The sequence below is a fragment of the Ascaphus truei genome, chromosome 7 (assembly GCF_040206685.1).
Source record: "Ascaphus truei isolate aAscTru1 chromosome 7, aAscTru1.hap1, whole genome shotgun sequence".
NCBI lineage: Eukaryota > Metazoa > Chordata > Amphibia > Anura > Ascaphidae > Ascaphus > Ascaphus truei.
The window spans coordinates 22,158,668-22,180,807 of record NC_134489.1 but is presented as its reverse complement, the minus strand read 5'-3'; the positions used below and the strand labels follow the sequence as shown (position 1 = coordinate 22,180,807).

The 22,140-nt window shown below is 43.6% G+C and overlaps 1 protein-coding gene across 5 annotated transcripts; it reads right to left on the bottom strand.

The window, feature by feature from the left end:
• Nucleotides 1-454: 454 nt before the first annotated feature.
• On the bottom strand, nucleotides 455-21,535 carry LOC142498795 (putative methyltransferase DDB_G0268948). Of its 5 annotated transcripts, XM_075607260.1 has the most exons (9): nucleotides 21,341-21,532; nucleotides 18,965-19,119; nucleotides 17,901-17,986; nucleotides 17,521-17,628; nucleotides 11,781-11,941; nucleotides 11,356-11,569; nucleotides 7,446-7,546; nucleotides 4,470-4,607; nucleotides 455-1,736 (listed from the first exon to the last, which is right to left on the bottom strand). In XM_075607260.1, the coding sequence occupies exons 4-9, from the start codon at nucleotides 17,626-17,628 to the stop codon at nucleotides 1,649-1,651; spliced, it is 810 nt and encodes a 269-aa protein (XP_075463375.1). In that variant the 5' UTR covers nucleotides 17,901-17,986; nucleotides 18,965-19,119; nucleotides 21,341-21,532; the 3' UTR covers nucleotides 455-1,648. The 5 variants fall into 5 exon arrangements, with proteins under 5 accessions (XP_075463375.1, XP_075463376.1, XP_075463372.1 ...); XM_075607261.1 differs by lacking the exon at nucleotides 18,965-19,119 and having other exon boundaries at nucleotides 17,901-17,934; nucleotides 21,341-21,534; XM_075607257.1 differs by lacking the exon at nucleotides 18,965-19,119 and having other exon boundaries at nucleotides 17,901-18,005.
• Nucleotides 21,536-22,140: the final 605 nt, after the last annotated feature.

Here is a 22,140-nt window from a genome sequence, read left to right as displayed (position 1 = left end):
CTCACTATTTCGCTCCTTTATTCATTTCCAGGATCGTCTTTCAAGTGCATCATATCAATGAGACTTTTGATCTCTGGTTGTACTCACTGGGAATCAGATTGTCGTCCCCATTTATATATTTAACTGGTTTTATTTCTTGATTGTTTGTGCTTATGTCATCTTTTTCCATGTTTCTCCCTTGAGGTACTTGTGTGGGACCTTAGACATTATAGCAGCATTTTATCAGGATTATTACATGTCACATATTTCACATGTAATTAGGCGGTGTTTTGGTATTGCGCAATAATATACTTTTTACACACACACACGCACGCACGCACGCACGCACGCACGTTAATCATTTGGAAACTTGAGATAATCTATTCAGGATAATATTTTTTAGGTCATATACTATACTGATAAATTATCACTAATAAACTCCTGTAACAAAACATGCTTACAAGTGAATGGATGGATACAATTTTATTTATTGTATATTTTATTGATTTGAGTATTTGTGGCTATTATTTTCCCCACCGTTCTTTTTGCATGGCTGCTTGTATGAAGGACTGTACTGATATGAGAATAGTGGTGGAGAAGGAGGAGTAGACAGTGGTTTTCTGCTCAGGTAAACAATCAGACAACGGTATTTTTTTGTTATTTATAGGTAGGGGAATCACTGCTGTGGGTGGGGAGGTTATTGTAGTGTGTGTGTGGGGGGGGGGGGGGTTATTGTAGTGTGTGTGTGTGTGTGTGTGTGTGTGTGTGTGTGTGAGGTTATTGTGGTGTGTTGGGAGGTTATTGTAGTGTGTGTGTGTGTGTGTGTGTGTGTGTGTGTGTATGTGTGTGAGGTTATTGTGGTGTGTTGGGAGGTTATTGTAGTACGTGTGGGTGGGGAGGTTATTGTAGTGTGTGTGGGTGGGGAGGTTATTGTAGTGTGTGTGGGTGGGGAGGTTATTGTAGTGTGTGTGGGTGGGGAGGTTATTGTAGTGTGTGTGGGTGGGGAGGTTATTGTAGTGTGTGTGGGTGGGGAGGTTATTGTAGTGTGTGGGGGGGAGGTTATTGTAGTGTGTGTGGGAGGTTGTGAGGTTATTGTAGTGTGTATGTGTGTGTGGGGGAGGTTATTGTAGTGTGTGTGTGTGCATTGTGCGGGGGGGGGTACTGTATTGTAGGGGGGGAGAGAGGGAAATGAATGTGAGGAGGATTGAGGGAGCTGGATTGAGTAGCGGCGGGTTACTGAGTGATAGCAGAGGGGGGAGAGTGTAAGAGGAAAAAGGGTTGAGGGAAGGGAAAAAGAGGAGGGAGAGAAATACATGAGAAGACTGAGGAGTGTAAAAGAGGGGGGGCTTGAAGGGCTGCCAACACGCTTGGGGGGGCACGATGAAAACTCCAGAATCAACGGAATAAGTTCACTTATAATGGGGCCCTGAAAGAAAATGTTGCCTGGGGTCAGCACGTCTAGCTTCGCCCCTGCCCTTAGTCTTTAACCTTTTAAATTGTGGACATAGTTATTGTATTTCAAAACACTGTGATCATTTTAATAGCAGTTTTAAGGCTGACAAACACAGGGGAAGAATTTCAAAGCGCTGTCATTGTTCCGCCATAAATGTGTTCAGTACGTCTCCATCCTCTCACACCGCCTGCTTCACATACTGTACTTCAATCCAACTTATGATTTGCAAGCCAGAATGCAGAAACATGTCATGTGAAACTCCAATGTGGCTTGGTGAGAAGATTCTCCCAAAGTGTCACGAAACCTGCAGGGAGGAGAGAAGAGATTGGCGGAGTCCTTCAGCAACAATAGAGAAATAGACAATAGTGTCCCTGCTAACTACAGTAGCTCCAGGCACAGATGGGCAAAATACGGTGTTGATAGTAATACGGCAGTAATAACAAAATGCTGGCTTTCTCAATTATCTGTTACCGCGGTATTAATATCTACCCGGCCAATGCTGCCGACACTGAGCTGCAGGCCTTCCTGCTCCTTCACTTCCTCCCTGCTTCAGCATGGCGGAAGAGTGCGGCCACTTCAGAACGGGAGGTGAAGAGTTTATCATGCTGCTCACAGACAGAGGTAAGGTGTCCTGGTGTCTGCTCTTCTCAAGTGCCCATTGCTCTTTTGTCCAGCCAGGTTCAGTGAGTACTTGGGCCCCCTTCCTGCCAGCACAGACCCGCCTGCCAGGGCTTTTACTCCACTTACAAACCGATCAAGGGAGGTTGTGTCCCCCACCTCCAACCGACCTGATCAATGCGCTGGCATTGCCTTTCCTCACTCAACCTGAGACCTAACCAGGGTTCACACTGTCAATTCAGCTGTGCCGTGCCTCCCACTCTGCCAATTCAGGGGGGCCATGCCATCCGCCACTCTTCTAATGATTCCACACCCCGTAATCTGCTCTCATGGCTGATGTAGGGATTCGGTACAATCACAAGTATATCCGTATTGAACTCACTGGAGCTTTCTGTGTGACTTTTCACACTTCACAGAATAGGGGCCTTAGACTGACTGTTGACAGACACCGACTGCTATAGTGACACAGGCACACTTACAGAGGCAGACACAGAGACTGCTATAATGACTGACTGACACATACACACACTGACAGTGGCAAACATATACACTGGCATAGTTTTCTACCCAACATACTTCTCACAATACATTTTTTAAATATCATCATTGTGAGATTTTGTTATTACCACCCAACCCTACCCTCAAGATCAAATCTGGCTGAGACTTTGTGTTGAATTCTTGATACAGTGGGTTGGGTCTGTCGAGCTATAAAAATCTTTGTCTGTTGGTTAATCAGTGTATTAGATCTGCTTTGAATTCTGATTCCTACCTTCTTTATAAGGATAATGCTGGTCATGAAATGCTTAATGGTCCTCTGTACTACGGTAGCATTTTTACATGCCTTTAATAACCCTCTGCAATCAAGTCCTCATGATATTATTGGATAGTAATTTGGTGCAATTCCCCATGTTATGCTCAGCTGGTTCTTCCCTTCCAATGTACAATGCTACATCTTTCCACGGCACACAGAAAGACGTAGCACATGTATTGTTGCATAGACAGTGTGTGCATACTGTATGTAGGCTCAGATATACATATTATTAAAATTGACATGCTAAGAAAGTGAGTCTCCTTCTCCCACCCCTGGTTTTCCGAAGCCCTCTGTTGCTCCGATAAGTTTGGTGGGGGGTACTCTGAGGGCAGTGGTGGTCAGGGGGGAAGGATGGACCATCCCCTTCTGTATCTGCCTTCTAGATATTCCCCCCACAAGTCCCTACAGTACATCCAGTTGTCTGGTAGGGTCCGCGGGGAGATAACCACTGATCAGAGTCACCTGCAGTGCTCCATGTACAGGAGGCTCCCTCTTTCCTGCTGATTCTACCTCTTCTGACACCAGGGATGATGTCAGAACCAGACATTCAATCCCCTGCGTCAGAGGAAACAAGCCAGCAGGAGAGGGGGGACCTTTCTACACATGTAGCAGGTACTAATCAGCAATCAACCTCTCCCAGATCCTACCACAGCATCGGACCCATGTGGGAGATGTCCAGGAGCAATGAAAGAGTTAAGAAGGGAAATTCAGTGAAAAGAACCATTCTCGTTGAATCAGTGGCGTAACTACATTTTTGGGCCACCCTGCAAATTTTTTTTAAGGGCCCCTAAATAATATAAAATAAATTATTTCCACCATGTCAGCGGTCTTGCGAGCACCCACCGTTCACACCCACCTTGCTCTCACTTCCTCACACTCCTCCATGTAGTTATCTTCCCTCTTTGTTTCACTCCCTTTTTACTCTACCCCTCCTCACACAGACACACACACACAGAATTCCACACACTGTCACACACAATTCCAGTGTCACAAACACACACTTCCACATTACCACACACAGAATTTCTCAATTCCAGTGTCACACAATTCCAGTGTCACAATTCACAGTGTCACACACAGTTCTACACACACACACACACACACACACACACACACACACACACACACACACACACACACACACACACACACACACACACACACACACACACACACAGTGTTGCACATAATTCCAAGAGTTTTTCCTCGGAGTTGCTCAGTGAGCCATGGCGGGTGGAGAAACAGGGCGGGTTTGTCTGTGGGGAGTGTTGGTCTCTGCCTCTCTCCCTCTCTCCCTCGCTGCTTTTTGGGGCGGAGCCAACAATCCACATAGACGAACCCTCCCTGTTTCCCTGCCCCCACATCAAATAGCAGTGAGGCGGAGAGGTATCAGCCGGAGCAGAATTTGACCCCAATCTCTAGTCTCCGTTGGGCCCAATTTCCAGCACCAGCTGGCAGCCCCTCCCCCTCTGCATTGAGAGGTTTAACGGCACGATGGTTACACTACCGGCTGCTTTTCTCTCAAGCCTGAGCTGGAAGCAGAAACGAGATTTTGCCTCGTCTGCAAAGGGATTGCCAGATTGAAAAAAAAATGTCACATTCTTTTACCTCTTCTCCACTCTTTGCAGGAATTCTGTGGCTCCATCCCTGTCCTGCTTCAGGAATACCTGGTACATGTAAATTGACTGAATAAATCCCATTAAATCTGCTAGAGATAACGGATACATAACTGGTATGTCAGTGGTTCTGCAATAGATAAAAATGGATACGTAAGTGCAGGACCTCAAACAGCTTTCCCGGAACCCAGGACTAGAGTTTACACTGGCCCATCCCGTGTGTTGGCGGCCTTGCAAGGCCCCCCCCACCACCCACTCTTACACCCCAACCTCTCTCCGTCCCTTTTTTACACCCCCATCTCTCTCCCTCCTTCTCTTACACCGCCAACTTTCCCCCTCCCTCTTCTACACCATCTTCTCCCCCCGTCAATCTCATGCTCTCCCTCACACCCCCACCCCCTCACCCTCTCTCTTACAACCTCACCTCTCTATCTCTCCACTTACACCCTCTTTTACCAGGGACTGACTCATCTAACTGGAAGGAAGAATATTGATGGTAATGGGGTTCTCCTCACAAATAAAACATGAGAGCAGAGAACTGATATCTACTGCAACCAGATGGAGGCAGAGAGCCATAGAGTCCCCAGATTTCATGCACTCGTTGTCATACAAGAATAATACAATATGTTTGCACAATTGCAGGAGGTAGGACGAGTGAGAGCAAAATGTAGTAAATACTCTTGACAAAGCACGTAACTGCAAAACGGCCGTCAGAAACGCACGCCTGCACACTGAGGCGTTCACTGCTGTTGCAGTACCTGCTCTATTTTTACCCCTGCTCCAGCACTCCACCATGGACCATCACTTCTACGGTGCTGGGACGCACGTCTACATATTGAGGCGTCTGTTGCAGTCTGTGGTATCTACTGTGCTGCTGCCTCCATTCGAGTGCTCCACCATGATCAGTAAGGCCCCGATCAGACTGGATGCAACGTGACGTGCGCGCGAACGTTCGTCACTCTTTCGGTTCGTTCTATGGGAGATTTCAAACTGGAAATGACTCTTGGCGGCGAAGTACAGCATTAACGCGGCTACACTTGAAGGAGACAACTGAAGATGCCATTTCAAGTGGCAGCCGTGTCACGTGTACTTCGCCAGTCATACTACCACAGTGCTCTACTAACTCTCATATAGATATGTTGTAGCGCGGCACGGTAAGGAGGAGGGTTTTTGTTTTTTTAGGAATTCCCTTTCAGCAGGCTCCTCCACAGCTCTCCGCTCTCACTGCGCGTTATCGGCTGGCTCCTGATGAAATCGCCAGCCGATGAAACGCGTAGAGTGAGAGGAGAGCTGTGGAGGGCGCCAATACAGTGTTGCCTCTGTTGCTCCTTGTAATCCAGGGACTCAACCCGGAAGTGCGTGAACCGGCTCGTGAGACACAGAAGACGCCGAGGAGCGGTGAGAGCGCTATTGATCCCAGGCTGCTGTGCTCTGATACAGCAGTGCGCAAACTGTTTGAGCTGCGGCCCCCTTCCTGGGAGCCGCAGCGTTTGTGCCCCCCCCTCCCAATGTCTCTGTGTCAAAGGATGTCGGGGATGTGGGGAAGAGCGCGGGGCCTCTGTAACTGCCCCCCTGGAAATTCAAGGCCTCTGTAATCGTGGTCCCCCCCTTAGAAAATATACGTCATCGTCCCCCCTCACCCTCTGTTTGCACACCCCTCACCCTCTGTTTGCACACCCCTCACCCTCTGTTTGCACCCCCCCCCATTTGCACACCCCTCACCCTCTGTTTGCACACCCCTTGAAGAATCCTTTCCCTGATACTATACAGTGTATGTGTCCGATCCTGACTGGTACGCTGGACATTGTTGCACATACTGCAGTGTAAATCAGTTGAGCTACCCTCACTGCAGGACTCCTCACAATACACAGCAATCAGCCACCCCACCCATTGCAGGTGACTCTCCCTGTGTATTGCTCAACAGCAGTGTCGCTGCATATAGATTTCTATATCAACCCATTTTTAAAACTGTATTATGTAGCGATACATATTATTCCTATTATTTCTCACTGAGTTTTTTCTAGGGTACAGTATCTCTTGTTATAAGCGTATGCACGTTTTGCTCTCACTCATCATACCTCCTGCAATTGTGCAGATATACTGTGTTATTCTTGTGTGTGACAATGAGTGCATGCTATCTGAGGACTTTCTGGCTCTCTGCCTCAACCGGGATGCAGTAGATATAAGTTATCTGTATTCTTACTGTATGTACCTCCTTTCCCTAGTCCACCAACCACACTTCTCGTATCTAGGAGTCTTTGGTTTGGTCAAATAAAACATGAGCCAAAAATATTAATTATCTGTGTCCATACAGTATATTGAGTGGAGTATGAGTAACACAAGCTTATTAGCAGTAACTATTTTTCCATACTACAGTATTTCTCACCTTGCATACACAAACTATCCTAGGTAGCGAGGAGTGCAAAGGAGGGAAGGGTGCCGGTTTCTCCACAAGCAGTTACTCTGAAGAGTCACGGCTGATGGAAATGCGGCAAGGCAAAAATCACAATGTTTCCGATGGGACTTTTTTCCTTCAGAAATTTGGTGCTGTTTTTTGCACCACTTTTGTAGCCGGGAGACTTTGATCTCAGCCCCTTTATCTTCTCGAGAGAAGAGCAAAAAAGCCATGACATTAAGGGAATATCACAAAGGACACTAGAGGGCTGGCACGTGACGTTCCCTCAGCGTCAAAGTCACCACCAGCCCTTTAGTGGCCCTTGTGATGTTTCCTCAGTGTCAAAGTCGACACCAGAAATATCGACTTTAGGTGAATGGCGTTCCTATTTAACTGCATTACCCAACTTTTCATCATATTGAATATGGACAATTTGGGCTCTGAGGGACTAACGGCATCCTTCCCAATAATACCCCGGGCATTGTATATCAACAAGCTGCCCGTTATACATTTTCATTTGATTAATTTGAGACAAAATTATCTGACCTGTTTTTTTTAATATAATGTTCTTACCTCTGTTTGTCTGCAAATGGTACAGCCTCAAATAACTCTCCGTACTGGTTATTCATGACGTCATCGGCTTTATCTCCATATTTTAAAAGAACGTTCATGGTCTGCAAAGTGAGAGTAGTCAAGTAAGTGACATTGAAAAAAACTCCCAATAATGAATGCAGGCAGAAGGGAACAGGGTGATGAAAGGCGGTGCTTTAATTCCAGGCGGCTGGTGCTGCTTTTTAAAAACAATTTTTACAAAGGAATGAGATAGTCATAAGATTGTACAGTATTACCATACTCATGACTGGGCAGTTAATTTAGAGGGTTATTCCCTTTTTCGGAAGGATCAAGCAAATAGAAGAGGAGGTGGAGTATGCTTATATGTTAAACCGAATCTAAAACCTATTATAAGGGAAGATGTTTATGATGGGAATGATGAAAATGTAGAGTCCTTGTGGATAGAAATTAGCAGTGGAGGTAAAAGTAAAAAGAAAATGTTTGTGGGAATATGCTATAAACCACCAAATTGAGATTGAGGAAGCTAAAATACTTTTGCAAATGGAGAATGCATCAAAACTTGGTCATGTTTGCATAATGGGTGATTTTAATTATCCAGAGATATCCAGAGAATGAGATTAGCATTACAACAAAAGGAAACAGGTTTTTGGGGGTGCTTAAAGACAATTATATGACCCAAATTATTGAGGAACCAACCAGGAGAGGGACAATACTGGATTTGTTAATATCAAACAATTAGGAAGTAATAGCAAATATTTAAGTTCTGGAACATTTGGGTAACAGTGATCATAGCATGGTCTCATTTGAAATAAATTATCAAAAAAACAGATTACTTGGGTTCAACAAAGTCCTTAAGCTTTAGAAAGGCAGATTTTAATAAACGGAGGACTAATCTACAAGTAATACATTGAGATGATGCTTTTGCAGGGAAAAGGATAAATAGGCAGTCTTTGAAACATTGTTAGAAAAGCACACATCAGTGTATACCCTTGGGTAATAAGCATAAAAGAAAGTAGTTAAAACCAATGTGGCTAAATAAACTGGTAGCGGAGGAAATAGAAAAGAAGAGGCAGGCATTTAGCTTATATAAGTCTCAAGGAACGAAGGCATCGTATCAGAATTATAAGGAATGTAACAAAAATTGCAAAAGGGCAATCAAATGAGCTCCGACTTTCCAGAGCGTGCGCCGGGCAAGGATAATTTATTCACTGCACTAGCAGTGAAACCACGTCCCCAATTCTCACACTGGCTGCTACTTAATCCTAAAGCTCCCCACCTGGCTGCCTATCATATGAACCAATCGAGAACAGCTCCTCATGTTCCTCCAAGACTGCATCCGTTCCCTATTCGTCAGCCGCAGTATATAGTACCTGTCTTGCCTCTCTCACATTGCTCGACATAGTCTCTACTTGCGGACGTCTATTCTGGCTCTCCCTTTGCTCTTCGTTTATTCAGGTTGCGACCCGGCTTGGCGGACTTCCCTCTCTGGCTCTGGACCCCAGCTCCCACTTGACCTTGCTGCTTCTCTCGTCCCTCGACCACAGCTTGGACCTCGACCTCTCAGATCTTCTCTCTCCCTGACCTTGGCTAACGGCAACAACTACGTCTCTTCCTTACCGGTACCGGCAAGTATTGCTACACCTATTCCCACCTGGCCTGGCAACGCCAAAACACCACACTCCGGACATGCTCCTTCTGCTGCAGGTGCGTGCACATATACGTCCCTACCTCAGTATAAGGGACGAGTCTGGTCTGCGGGCAGCACTGGCGTAACATTAATAAAGGGGATGGACAATCTAACTTATGAGGAGAGGCTAGCTAAATTAGATTTATTTACATTAGAAAAGAGGCGTCTATGATAACTATATACAAATTATTTGGGGACCGTTCAGGGAGCTTTCAAAAGAACTATTCATCCAAAGGGCAGTACAAAGGACTCGGAGCCATTCCAGGTGTGGCATTTGTATTTGGAAGCTGTTGCTGTGAATCCACAACATTCGGTCAAAGGAGCTCTCAAGTGAAACAGGGCATCCTTAGGCTGCAAAAAAGAAAATCCATCAGAGAGATAGCAGGGACATTAGGAGTGGCCAAATCAACAGTTTGGTACATTCTGAGAAAAAAGAACGCACTGGTGAGATCTGCAACATAAAAAGGCCTGGCCTTCCACGGAAGACAACAGTGGTGGATGATCGTAGGATCTTTTCCATGGTAAAGAAAAACCACTTCACAACATCCAGCCAAGTGAAGAACACTCTCCAGGAGGTAGGCATATCATTATCCAAGTCTACCATAAAGAGAAGACTTCACGAGAGCAAATACAGAGGGTTCACCACAAGGTGCAAACCATTCATAAGCCTCAAGAATAGAAAGGCCAAATTAGACTTTGCCAAACAATATCTTAAAAAGCCAGCCCAGTTCTGGAACAGCATTCTTTGGACAGATGAAACTAAGATCAACCTGTACCAGCATGATGGGAAGAAAAAAGTATGGAGAAGGCTTGGAACGGCTCATGATCCGAAGTATACCACATCATCTGTAAAACACAGTGGAGGCAGTGTGATGGCATGGACATGCATGGCTTACAATGACACTGGGTCACTAGTGTTTATTGATGATGTGACAGAAGACAGAATCAGCCGGATGAATTCTGAAGTGTTTAGGGATATATTGTCTGCTCAGATTCAGCCAAATTCAGCGAAGTTGATTGGACGGCGCTTCACTTTACAGATGGACAATGACCCAAAACATACTGCGAAATCAACCCAGGAGTTTTTTAAGGCATAGAAGTGGAATATTCTGCAATGGCCGAGTCAATCACCTGATCGCAACCCGATCGAGTATGCATTTCACTTGCTGTAAACAAAAATTAAGGCAGAAAGACCCATGATTAAACAACAACTGAAGACAGCTGCTGTAAAGGCATGGCAAAGCATCACAAAGGAGGAAACCCAGCGTTTGGTGATGTCCATGCGTTCCAGACTTCAAGCAGTCATTGCCTGCAAAGGATTCTAGACAAAGAATTAAAAATGAACATTTTATTTATGATTGTGTTAATTTGTCCAATTACATTGGAGCCCCTGAAATAAGGGGACTGTGTATGAAAATGGCTGCAATTCCTAAACGTTTCTTACGATATTTTTGTTCAATCCCTTAAATTAAAGCTAAAAGTGTGCACTTCTATTGCATCTCGGTTGTTTCATTTCAAATCCATTGTGGTGGCGTACAGAGCCAACATTATGAAAATTGTGTCAGTGTCCAATTATTTCCGGACCTAACTGTATGTCTTTTTCAACCTTATCTACTATGTAACTATGTAACCATTATAAACCACTAGTATCCGTGTAGGTATTGCTGAAATGCAACATGGTAAACACTCCAAAATCACTCTATTGAGTGCCATACTGCGTTATATCAGAGTGATAAGATGAGGTATCTTGAGGTAGTAGCTTGGAGGCTGGAATTGAGAGCACTTTCAATAAATAATATTAATAATTAGTTAATTTGACAGAGGAATCCATTTAGCTGAATCACACTGTGAGGAAGAGTCTTATGTTCTTTAGTAAATGTAAGAGTTACAACCCTTATTTAAGCAGTTGTCCATCCTAGCTTACATTCATGTAAATGTAACAGAAATAACATATATCTCTGTACTTGGTTAAGTGAGTCAGAGAGTTCCTTCCTTTGAGTTATTCTTAACAAATCTGTGTTATAAATGAAAGGGAATTCACTAAGGAGAAGTTTTACATTTCTCACTCTCACCACTGAACACTAAGTACTGCAATATCTCATTCATGTTGTATTGTTAAAAGTACATTTCTCATTAAAGTTAGTAAAATTAAACCAAAATGAGGATTTGCAAGACCTGAAACACAATGATGTAAAGGAACCAGAACAGATAGTCTCCACCCACCTCAGTAATGATGGCTGTCAGTGTCTCAGAGACGTCCTTATATTGAATCTCAAATATTAGACGGAAAGCATGCAAGGCCAGACAGCCACCAGGCTTCAGCACTCGAGCTGCTTCCTGCATGAATTTGTCTAGGATGAACCAATGAACAGCAACCCCTGCAAACAGTAAGTCCACAGAGGCATCTTTCACAGGCAACTCCTCAGCTGGGGATGTGCTGCAGAGAGAAATGACCCACTGTAAAAGTTGAAATCTGGAACAATAATTAGCGCAGAGGCGTGCATCTTACAGCACAAGAATAATAAAGGTTGTCGCACAAATAACTACATAACATTCATGGAGCTACTTGTATAGAAACTCATTGTTGTGATGATAAAGGCCGCTGTAAGCAAGTCACTGGACAAACAAAGACATTTGAGATGACTCACTGGTATAAGACATTCTTCTCTGAAGTGGATCTTCTGGCCTCGTTTATCTGAGACTCACTGATGTCTAGTCCAATCACCTTTTCAAAATGGGGGGCCACCGGTCGAGTGTATCTCCCTGTCCCACAGCCAACATCCACTGCCAGCTCAAATGGTTTCCCTTTCTGGAATACAGAGAATGTAAAATGGGACATCTAGTGAGGTGGACGTAGAGTCTGTAACTCATGAACCTTAATGCACTAAGCTCCGTTATGCCATTTTATGTGAGGTTAACCTCAGTTAACCTCAATGCTAATGGGGTATTAACTAAAATCAGTAACATAATGTTCTGCCTGCTCGAAACGCATTGGGATACTTTAACAAACAATTCCGAAAGACGTTAAAAAGAAAAACTGGAGGAATCACTGACGAAAAATGGGATAAGAAAATATCAGATTCACTGTTCTTGGAAAAGGGGGATAGGAAGTACTTTGCTTCAACAGCACAGAGAATTAGGATTAGATAGGTTGAATCTGACTAGCAATGGGTGCTAGCAGAGGATTTGAAATGGCATACTGTACAAAAAATAGCTGAAAGGAAAGGTGATTCCTCTTACTTATGTGCACTCCCTAAATGTATTAGAATAATTATACATATCATAAAAGGAATGGTCCCATGTCATTGATATGATTGATGTATGATAATGTATATCAGTATAGAACATATTAAAACATCTTTTAATTAATTTGATTAAAATACATTCAGCTTTGTAACGAGAATAGCAAATAATCTAAAATATATAGTGATAAGGATTCCAGCTGTGCTATGATTGCAGGGCTGCCAACAGAAATCATGGGGCCCAGGACCAATGAAAGGAGCCCCCTCCCCCACCCCCAACCCATAGCGCACCTACAAGAGAAAATTTTTTTTTAGCGCACAACTTTTACTTAACTGTGTTCTTATTGTAATATGGAAAAAAACATTACAATGCAATCTGTTTATTTTTATATTTTCAACAAAAGACAAAGATACCCAATGCTACATCCAAGGTGACAAAAGGCCTGGGGGGGGTTCAGTATGGGCCGGGGGGGGGGGGGGGGTTAAGTATGAACCTAAGGGGTAAAGTACAGTATGGGACTAAAATGAATTACAGTACCTCTCTTCAACCGGTCCGCGGTGGGAGCCTTCGATCGGTCAGCAAGGGGGCTTTCAACTGGCCTGCGGTGGGGGGGGGGGTTCAACTAGCCTGTAGGGGGGAGCCTTCAACTGGCCCATGGGGGGCCTTCAACTGGTCGGGGAGCCATCAACCGGCCCATGCTTCAACCGGCCAGGTGGGAGGGGTGGAGCCTTCAACCGGCCGAAGGGGGGGAGGGGCTTCAATTGGCAGGTGGTGGGGCTAGTTGTGGAGGGGAAATGGAAGGCATGTGGGTGGGTGACTGACTGACTGCCTGGGTGACTGACTGACTGCCTGGGTGGGTGGGTGACTGACTGACTGCCTGGGTTGACTGACTGCCTGGGTGACTGACTGACTACCTAGGTGGGTGGGTGACTGACTGACTGCCTGGGATGACTGACTGACTACCTGGGTAGGTGACTGACTGCCTGGGTGGGTGGGTGACTGACTGCCTGGGTGGCTGACTGTCTGGGTGGGTGACTGACACTGTATGGGTGACTGCCTGCCTGGGTGACTGCCTGCTGGCCTGGGTGGGTGACTGACTGACTTTGGGTGGGTGACTCTGCCTGGGTGTGTGACTGACTGCCTGGGTGGGTGAGATGTAAGGAGGGGCAGAAGAGTGTAAAGCTTTAAAAGTGAGAAGGAGAATTGAGTGTGAGATGTGGGATTTTATAGGAAGCCAGGAGAGTGAGTTCAGCAGGGGAAACGCTGAGACAGATTTAGGAAAGAGTAGAGTGATTCTGGCAGCAGCGTTTAGGATAGATTGTAGGGAAGACAGGTGAGAGGCAGGAAGATGGGACAGCAGGAGGTTACAGTAATCGAGATGGAGAGAATGAGGACCTGAGTCGAAGTTTTAGCAGTCGAGCAACAGAGGAAAGGGCGTATCTTTGTTATATTGCAGAAGAAAAAGCGACAGGTTTTAGAAACGTTTTGAATGTGAGAGGAGAATGTGACAGAGGAGTCGAGTGTGACCCCTAGGCAGCGTGCTTGGGCTACTGGGTGAATGATAGTATTTCCAACAGTAATGTGGAAGGAGGTAGTAGGGCCAGGCTTGGGAGGAAGTATGATGACCTCTGTTTTTGCCATCTTAAGTTTGTCGGCGGAGGGCCATCCAGGATGATATCGCAGAGAGACATTCATAAACTTTGGTCTGTATCGCAGGTGTAAGGTCAGGCGTTGAAAAGTAAATTTGTGTGTCATCAGCATAGAGGTGATTTTTAAACCCAAGAGATGTGATTAGGTCAGCTAGAGAAAGTGTGTACAGAGAAAAGAGAAGAGGTCCCAGGACAGAGCCCTGTGGTATCCCCACAGAGAGATCGATTGAGGAGGAGGTGTTAGCAAAAGAGACACTGTAAGTACGATGGGAGAGGTAAGAGGAGATGCTGGATAGAGCTTTGTTACAAATACTGGTAGCAAGAGTACCATAACCCATTTATACGCCTAATACCTTTAATTCTTAATATGTCTGAAATAATTCCAGGTGGTAAAAGGTAAATGGTGGTAGGCTAGGGGGAGACTAGGTAGAGAAGAGAGGTTATCTCTGATATCTTCTGATTCATTCCTGGAACAAAATCACAAAATCAGGGGCACCTAGGTGCTCAGGAGGAGATCTGCCCCCGAAATTGCTCCTTCTCTCAGACCCCTCGCCAATGTAGCGTCAGTGATGACGTTTAATGTATTAAAAACCCGATGTGTGTTTCGCCACCTAGTGGCTTCCTCTGGGGTTGCACAGGCTACAGAGACCCGTTGCTAATGTAAAGATGGCCGTCATGTCAACAAGTTACCATGGTTACCCTTCGGCGTCTCACTGAGAGAGCAGGAGTTACCATGGTTACCTATCTCACTGAGAGAGCCGGAGCAACGGAGTTTCAGTAAAATGAGTCTATTTAAAAGCAAAAAGTGAACAAAATATAAACTTATCTTATTTGGATGAATCCTTTCCTCAATGTGGATTCTGATGTTTTTGTTGGGGAACACAAACTTAAAGATAATATTTAATGCAGGGCTCATAAAATATAGTGAATAATTGCTAATTATTTATATAATCAACACATAATTTGCATTGTATTAATTCTATTCTATTTCTTATTTGATTTACCTCTCTAATACTTATTATTGTTGTCCTACGTATATTTTCTTATTTTATATATTATATATAGTGACCCTCTTTATCAGGGCCAGTTATAGTGTGGCAGGTAAAGATAATCAGCCTTAGTGGATATAAATCAGTGAATGATGGTGTGTACTGTACATAAACTCTTCATTTAGTTACAGAAAACAAGAAGAAAAAACAGGCGCACTCCTAGTGTGATAAAGTATAAAACAGTATTTATGGGATTGTATACTTTATCCCATAAATACTGTTTTATACTTTATCACACTAGGAGTGCGCCTGTTTTTTCTTCTTGTTTTCTGCGGATATCCTTGGGATTTGGTGATCCTTATATACGGGCAGCAAAACTCCAGTGAACTAAGTACATTTTTTGGAATTTCAACTGACATCTGGTTTTTATTTTATTTTTTATGTTTCATGTTTTTTATTTTTGCTATAGATTCCAGTGGTTTTTATCACAAATTCGCCCTTTTGGGGATTCTTTGGTCAATAGCCTTGTTAACTCTATCTGATTTACACAGCTGATTTATCCTTATCTAGCTTCCTAAGACGCTACTCCAATTTGTTTGTTTTGTCTTCATTTAGTTAATTTAGGGACAGGGTATGTAAATGGTATATCCACCGAGATTCCCTCATTAGTAGTTTTTTTTTATCCCATTCACCTCTTCTGATATTTGGCACGATCTGATCTATTCCCGGAAAAGTTAGGGGTTTGGCATCTCCATGTTGATCTCTGATGTGACACGAGATCGAGGTATCCAATTCATTCCTGATACACCCTATGTGTTCAAGTATGCATTGCCACAGCTGTTTGCCAACATACTTGAGTCCACATATGCATGTCGCTAGGTATAACACACCGCTAACCCATGGCTATCTAGTAATTGGGCTTCTAAGGGGGTAATATATTTTAAAACGTATAAAAGATAATTGAAATAACTTTTTTCATGTATTGAAGGGATAAAAGTAAGGTCACGTTATTTTAAGATAACATAGCATTATCCTGAAGTAACATGCCCTTACCCTAATGCCCATGGCCTAGTAACAACTGTTTTTGTTTATCAATAGCTTTGTGAATATAGAAAAAGCAGGATATTCAGCGCTCGTGCTGTAGTAAAATGTGGACAATCCCTTTGCAGCACGCGCATGGAGCGTCTCCCAAAAGGCTCATACTTCAAGGTGGTCCCCCCTAGAGGAGGGGGGATGGCACCCTGAAAAACAAAGTAAGAAAGAATGCACAAATGCGCACCAGGGATTAGTTGATGGTAATTTATTAAAAAATACACAAGTACTGAGAGGATCCAACCCCACCTCAGCTACAAATGCTAAACAGCTATAAACTCAGTATTATTAGAGAGTGCTTCGTCACGTGGTGCGAAACGCGTAGAGGTCACGACAGGTCATCCTGTGCGTGTTTCCTGACAAGCTGAGACGGAGCCTGCAAGAGGCACAGGCGGTGTGTTCCATCTTCACGGTGCCGAGATCCGGATCCTTTGCGGTCACCGTGAACCCGCATTCTGCCTTAGTGTAAGTGTCCGTCTCCCCTTGCCAGTTGTTTATTATTCTATGGCGGTTTCATTCCAAATCGTTAGATAGACTTTGCATTTATTTGTTTTATATTTTCCATGTATTTTACTGTGGTTATTTGCTGTGCCGCTTAGAGCTTAGGTAGCATTGGAGGCACTCTCTAATAATACTGAGTTTATAGCTGTTTAGCATTTGTAGCAAGTACACAAGTACTGAGAGGATCCAACCCCACCTCAGCTACAAATGCTAAACAGCTATAAACTCAGTATTATTAGAGAGTGCCTCCAATGCTACCTAAGCTCTAAGCGGCACAGCAAATAACCACAGTAAAATACATGGAAAATATAAAACAAATAAATGCAAAGTCTATCTAACGATTTGGAATGAAACCGCCATAGAATAATAAACAACTGGCAAGGGGAGACGGACACTTACACTAAGGCAGAATGCGGGTTCACGGTGACCGCAAAGGATCCGGATCTCGGCACCGTGAAGATGGAACACACCGCCTGTGCCTCTTGCAGGCTCCGTCTCAGCTTGTCAGGAAACACGCGCAGGATGACCTGTCGTGACCTCTACGCGTTTCGCACCACGTGACGAAGCACTCTCTAATAATACTGAGTTTATAGCTGTTTAGCATTTGTAGCTGAGGTGGGGTTGGATCCTCTCAGTACTTGTGTATTTTTTAATAAATTACCATCAACTAATCCCTGGTGCGCATTTGTGCATTCTTTCTAGCTTTGTGAATATGTTGTTAACTCAAGAAACACAGTGTATTGTTCAATGTTCCCTGATTTAACAGACATTTAGATGTCACTTTGTAACCTTTGACTGTGTCCCTCTCTGCCAAAGATATATAATGAGCCCTACTGTACTCCATCCAAAGGAACATAGACAGAGAAAGAGCAGTGAATATAGCATTAGAGAGTCCAAATCTGGTAACCACTAACCTTTGCTATCAAATAAGATAGCATCATTTGCACCATCTTTTCGGAAGCTGGGAGCATGTATTTCTGAAAACACGCAGAAAATTCCTTGTCGGAGAATGTTAGAGCCATCTAAAGGAGTTTCAGAGATTGGTAGATAAAATATAAAAGTGCATTCCATTTCACAAAGCTTAAAATGTTCTTAATGTAATCTTATATAGCTCAGACAGTGATAGTGCACACTGAGCTGTACTGTATGTAAGACACATACACAGAGCTAACAATCATAAACTGGCTCCCCAATTATCTCTCGCCTCCCCACAGCGCACTAGGATGAGCATGCACATCCCAAAAAGTCTTAAACCGCACCCCAATTCCACCACCAGGATTACTGTTAGGGTTACCTTAAAGGCTTACAGCAAAGGAGTCCTTAGTCCCCTTGTTCCAGAAAAAAAAGGCACAGATTTCACAAAACAGGGTGGTAATGTGTCTGAAAATAAGGACAAGCACTTCAAAGACAAACAGGTTAAATTAGAGTTTGAAGACAGTACTTGTTACATTTTAGATTCAATAGAACAAAAATAATTACAGTGCCTATACAAAGCACACACTGCAGGTCAAAATTCAGTATCTTGCGTATTGAACCAAACATGCCAAATTAACATTTGTTCTTTTTTGTTATTTTTCCATCCAAATAAAACGAGCGAAGCTTTTATTTACTGCAGAAATATCAGTTTTATTCTTTAGTAAAGGAAAAAATATAATTAATTATAGCCACAAGTCACATGAGGAAGGCGAGTCCAATCTTAAAGCTGTTTGGAAATTCTATTTCGTAATCAAATTAGCAAAAATGGATAATGAAAAAAGGATTGCAATAGAAAGTAAGGTCAACCCTAAAAAGTTCTTTAAGTACCTTAATAACAAAACAATGAGAAAAGAAAATATAGAACCCTTTCAGTGTGAGATGGGTAGGCAGATTATTGGAGATAAGGAAAAAGCTGAGGTATTAAACAAATTCTTTGCCTCTGTGTTTACCAGGGAAGAATCAAGTTCAATAGTAGTGCCGCAGGAGGAAGCCACAACCTCCATATTAATGAACAATTGGTTAACTGAGGAAGAAGTTCATAAGCGACTTGAAAAAATTAAAGTAAATAAGGCACCTGGTCCCGATGGCCTACATCCAAGAGTTCTCAAGGAGTTAAGCTCAGTAATAGCCAAACCATTATATTTAATATTCAAGGACTCCATTTCCACAGGCTCAGATTGGCGTAAAGCAGATGTGGTGCCTATATTTAAAAAGGGAGCTAGATCACAACCGGGGAATTACAGACTTGTAAGCCTGTCTTCAATAGTGGGGAAACTTCTTGAAGGTTTAATACGGGATAATATTCAGGAATACCTAATGGAAAATAAAATTATTAGTAATAGTCAGCATGGATTTATGAAGGATAGATCATGCCAAACTAACCTTATTTGTTTCTTTGAGGAGGTAAGTAGGAATTTAGACCAGGGTAATGCAGTTGATGTGGTCTACTTAGATTTTGCAAAGGCTTTTGATACGGTTTCACACAAGAGGTTGGTGTACAAAATAAAGCAAATTGGACTCAGTATTAATATATGCACCTGGATTGAAAATTGGTTAAAGGACAGACAATAGAGGGTTGTCATAAATGGAACTTTTTCAGGCTGGGCTAAAGTCGTGAGAGGTGTACATCAGGGATCGGTACTGGGACCCCAGCTTTTTAACTTGTTTATTAATGACCTTGAGGTTGGCATCGAGAGCAAAGTCTCCATCTTTGCTGATGATACTAAATTGTGTAAGGTAATAGAATCAGAGCAGGATGTAATTTCTCCCCAGAAGGACTTGGAGAGACTGGAAACGTGGGCAGGTAAATGGCAGATGAGGTTTAATACAGATAAATGTAGGTTATGCAATTGTGATGCAAGAATAAAAAGGGAATCCTTGATGGAGAAGAATTTAGGAGTTCTTGTAGACAGCAGGCTTAGCAATAGTGCCCAAAGTCATGCAGTAGCTGCAAAGGCAAACAAGATCTTATCTTGCATCAAACGGGCAATGGATGGAAGGGAAGTACACATTATTGTGCCCCTTTACAAAGCATTAGTAAGACAACACCTTGAATATGGAGTACAATTTTGGGCACCAATCCTAAGAAAAGACATTATGGAACTAGAGAGAGTGCAGAGAAGAGCCACCAAATTAATAAAGGGGATGGACAATCTAACTTATGAGGAGAGGCAAGCTAAATTAGATTTATTTACATTAGAAAAGAGGCGTCTAAGAGGGGATATGATAACTATATACAAATATTTTCAGGGACAATACAAGGAGCTTTCAAAATAACTATTAATCCCACGGGCAGTACAAAGGACTCGGGGGCATCCCTTAAGGTTGGAGGAAAGGAGATTTCACCAGCAACAAAGGAAAGGGTTCTTTACAGTAAGGGCAGTTAAAATGTGGAATTCATTACCCATGGAGACTGTGATGGCAGACACACTAGATTTGTTCAAAAAAAGGTTGGACATCTTTTTAGAAAGGAAAGGTATACAGGGATATACCAAATAAGTATACATGGGAAATATGTTGATCCAGGGATTAATCCGATTGCCAATTCTTGGAGTCAGGAAGGAATTTATTTTCCCCTTATGAGATATCATTGGATGATATGACACTGGGGTTCTTTGTTTGCCTTCCTCCTGATCAATAAGTAAGTATAGATATAGGATAAAGTATCTGTTGTCTAAATTTAGCAGAGGTTGAACTTGATGGACGTATGTCTATTTTCAACCTCATCTACTATGTAACTATGTAACTATGTATGGGTTTAATATTTAGATTATATAACTTGTCTACGGTGTGTCACAATGACCAAATATTTGGTAACAGGGTGCGATCTAAAAAAATAATTCTTAAAAACTGGAGACTGTAGAATCTCCAGCTAACCATAAAACTTCAGATTTAGAAAAAATACGTTTTTATAACCTTAGGCACATTCTATAGTGCCGGGCGCGTGCTACGCCGTGCGCGTGCGCGGAATTTTAGTTGGTTGACGTTAGTTAGCCTTTCTATACAAGGGCCGCGCGCGCACGGCAGGGAGAGGGGAGCCGACAGACAGCGGCGAAGATGAGGAAAATCATCTTTTCGCGCCGCTGCCTGCGCTCAAATGTGTGTATGTGTGTGTGTGTATGCGTGGATATGTGTATGTATGGATGTGTGTGTGTGTGTGTGTGTGTGTGTGTGTGTGTGTGTCAATGATTGCAGAACTAAAAAAAAAATATTTATTAAACTTTTTTTTTCTTTAAAAAAATCTTATTTAGGACTTTCTTTCACTCACACAACCCATGCACACAAATACACACACATACACACACATACACACACATACACACACATACACACACATACACATTACCTGCAGCTCCCGGCTCTATAAACAGGAAAAGCATGTGGCACGTGCACAGCCGCACGCTGCATGTAACAGCCCTTAGAAGCTGTGGCATTCAATGTATTTATAAGCCAAGTATTTTCCTGTTAACAGCTTAGTGTTAACTACTGTATAATGGATGTTAGTGATAATGACATGCTAATTACTTGTTATCATAACATCTCGTATCCACTAAAATATATTAAGGTTAATACAAAGACTTAAAGTTCTGATATTTAAATTATACTAAAACTTGGCATTAGCTTCACTAACATAACTTTACATTAACCGTCATATTAAAGAGGTATCTCTGAAGTTAAAAATAAATAACCCCAGTGGTCCCCCATTCTCTCATCAATTACCCCTCTAACACCAGGATTTATGGAAAACGCATACACTACCTCGTAGGAGATTCTCCTGGGCAAATAATGACCAATTTACAAGATTTAAGGAAGTCCTGCATCAATCATGTTACTGGGCAAGATAGCAGAGATGTTGTGGTTGCAGCATGACAGTGTGAGGAGAGCAGAAGAAGGGAAAGAGGGAGGAGAGAGTGACACAGAGGGAGGTTGTGGGAGTTGAGGGGAGTATGGGGTGTGGGAAAGGCAGTTGGTGAGGTTTTGGTAGAGGGCTTTGATTGGGGAGTTTGGGGATTTGATGTGCCGGTGTTGGAGAGATCTTTGGTGGGGTTGTGGGAGTTGAGTTTTTGTGGATGTGGTAGTTTTGTATTGAAGTTAATATTAAAGAGACAGGAGGGAATGGTGACTCCTATGTGGCCCACAGTGTTTAGGTCAAGGCATGCCCATAAGGGGCCTTAGAGAGAAGGAGGAGGTGTGTGGACGGGGAGAGTGGATGGGGAGGGTGGAGGGGGATGTGGAAGGGGTGTGGAGGGGGGGGGGAGAGTGGATGGGGAGAGGAGGGGGGAGAGTGGAGGGGGGGGAGGAGGGGACGGGGAGAGGGGAGGGTGGAGGGAGAGTGGAGGGGGAAGTGAGAGTGGAGGGGGAAGTGAGTGGAGGGGGGGAGGCAGGAGAGTGGAGGGGGCAGGGAAGGGGGAGGGAGAAGGGAGAGGAGGGAGGGAGAAGGGGAGGAGGGAGGGATAAGGGGGAGGGATAAGGGGGAGGGATAAGGGGGAGGGAGAGTGGATGGGGGAGGGAGGGAGAAAGGGGAGGGAGAGTGGAGGGGGGAGGGAGGATGGAGGGAG

Coding starts and splice junctions, on each gene's coding strand:
- LOC142498795 (XM_075607262.1), bottom strand. CDS start 17,628: ATGGCTCTAACATTCTCCGACAAGGAATTTTCTGCGTGTTTTCAGAAA. Junction 7,547..11,355: donor TGACAGCCATCATTACTGAG/GTGGGTGGAGAC, acceptor CTCACTTTGCAG/ACCATGAACGTTCTTTTAAA. Junction 4,608..7,445: donor CCATTTGCAGACAAACAGAG/GTAAGAACATTA, acceptor TATCTATTGCAG/AACCACTGACATACCAGTTA.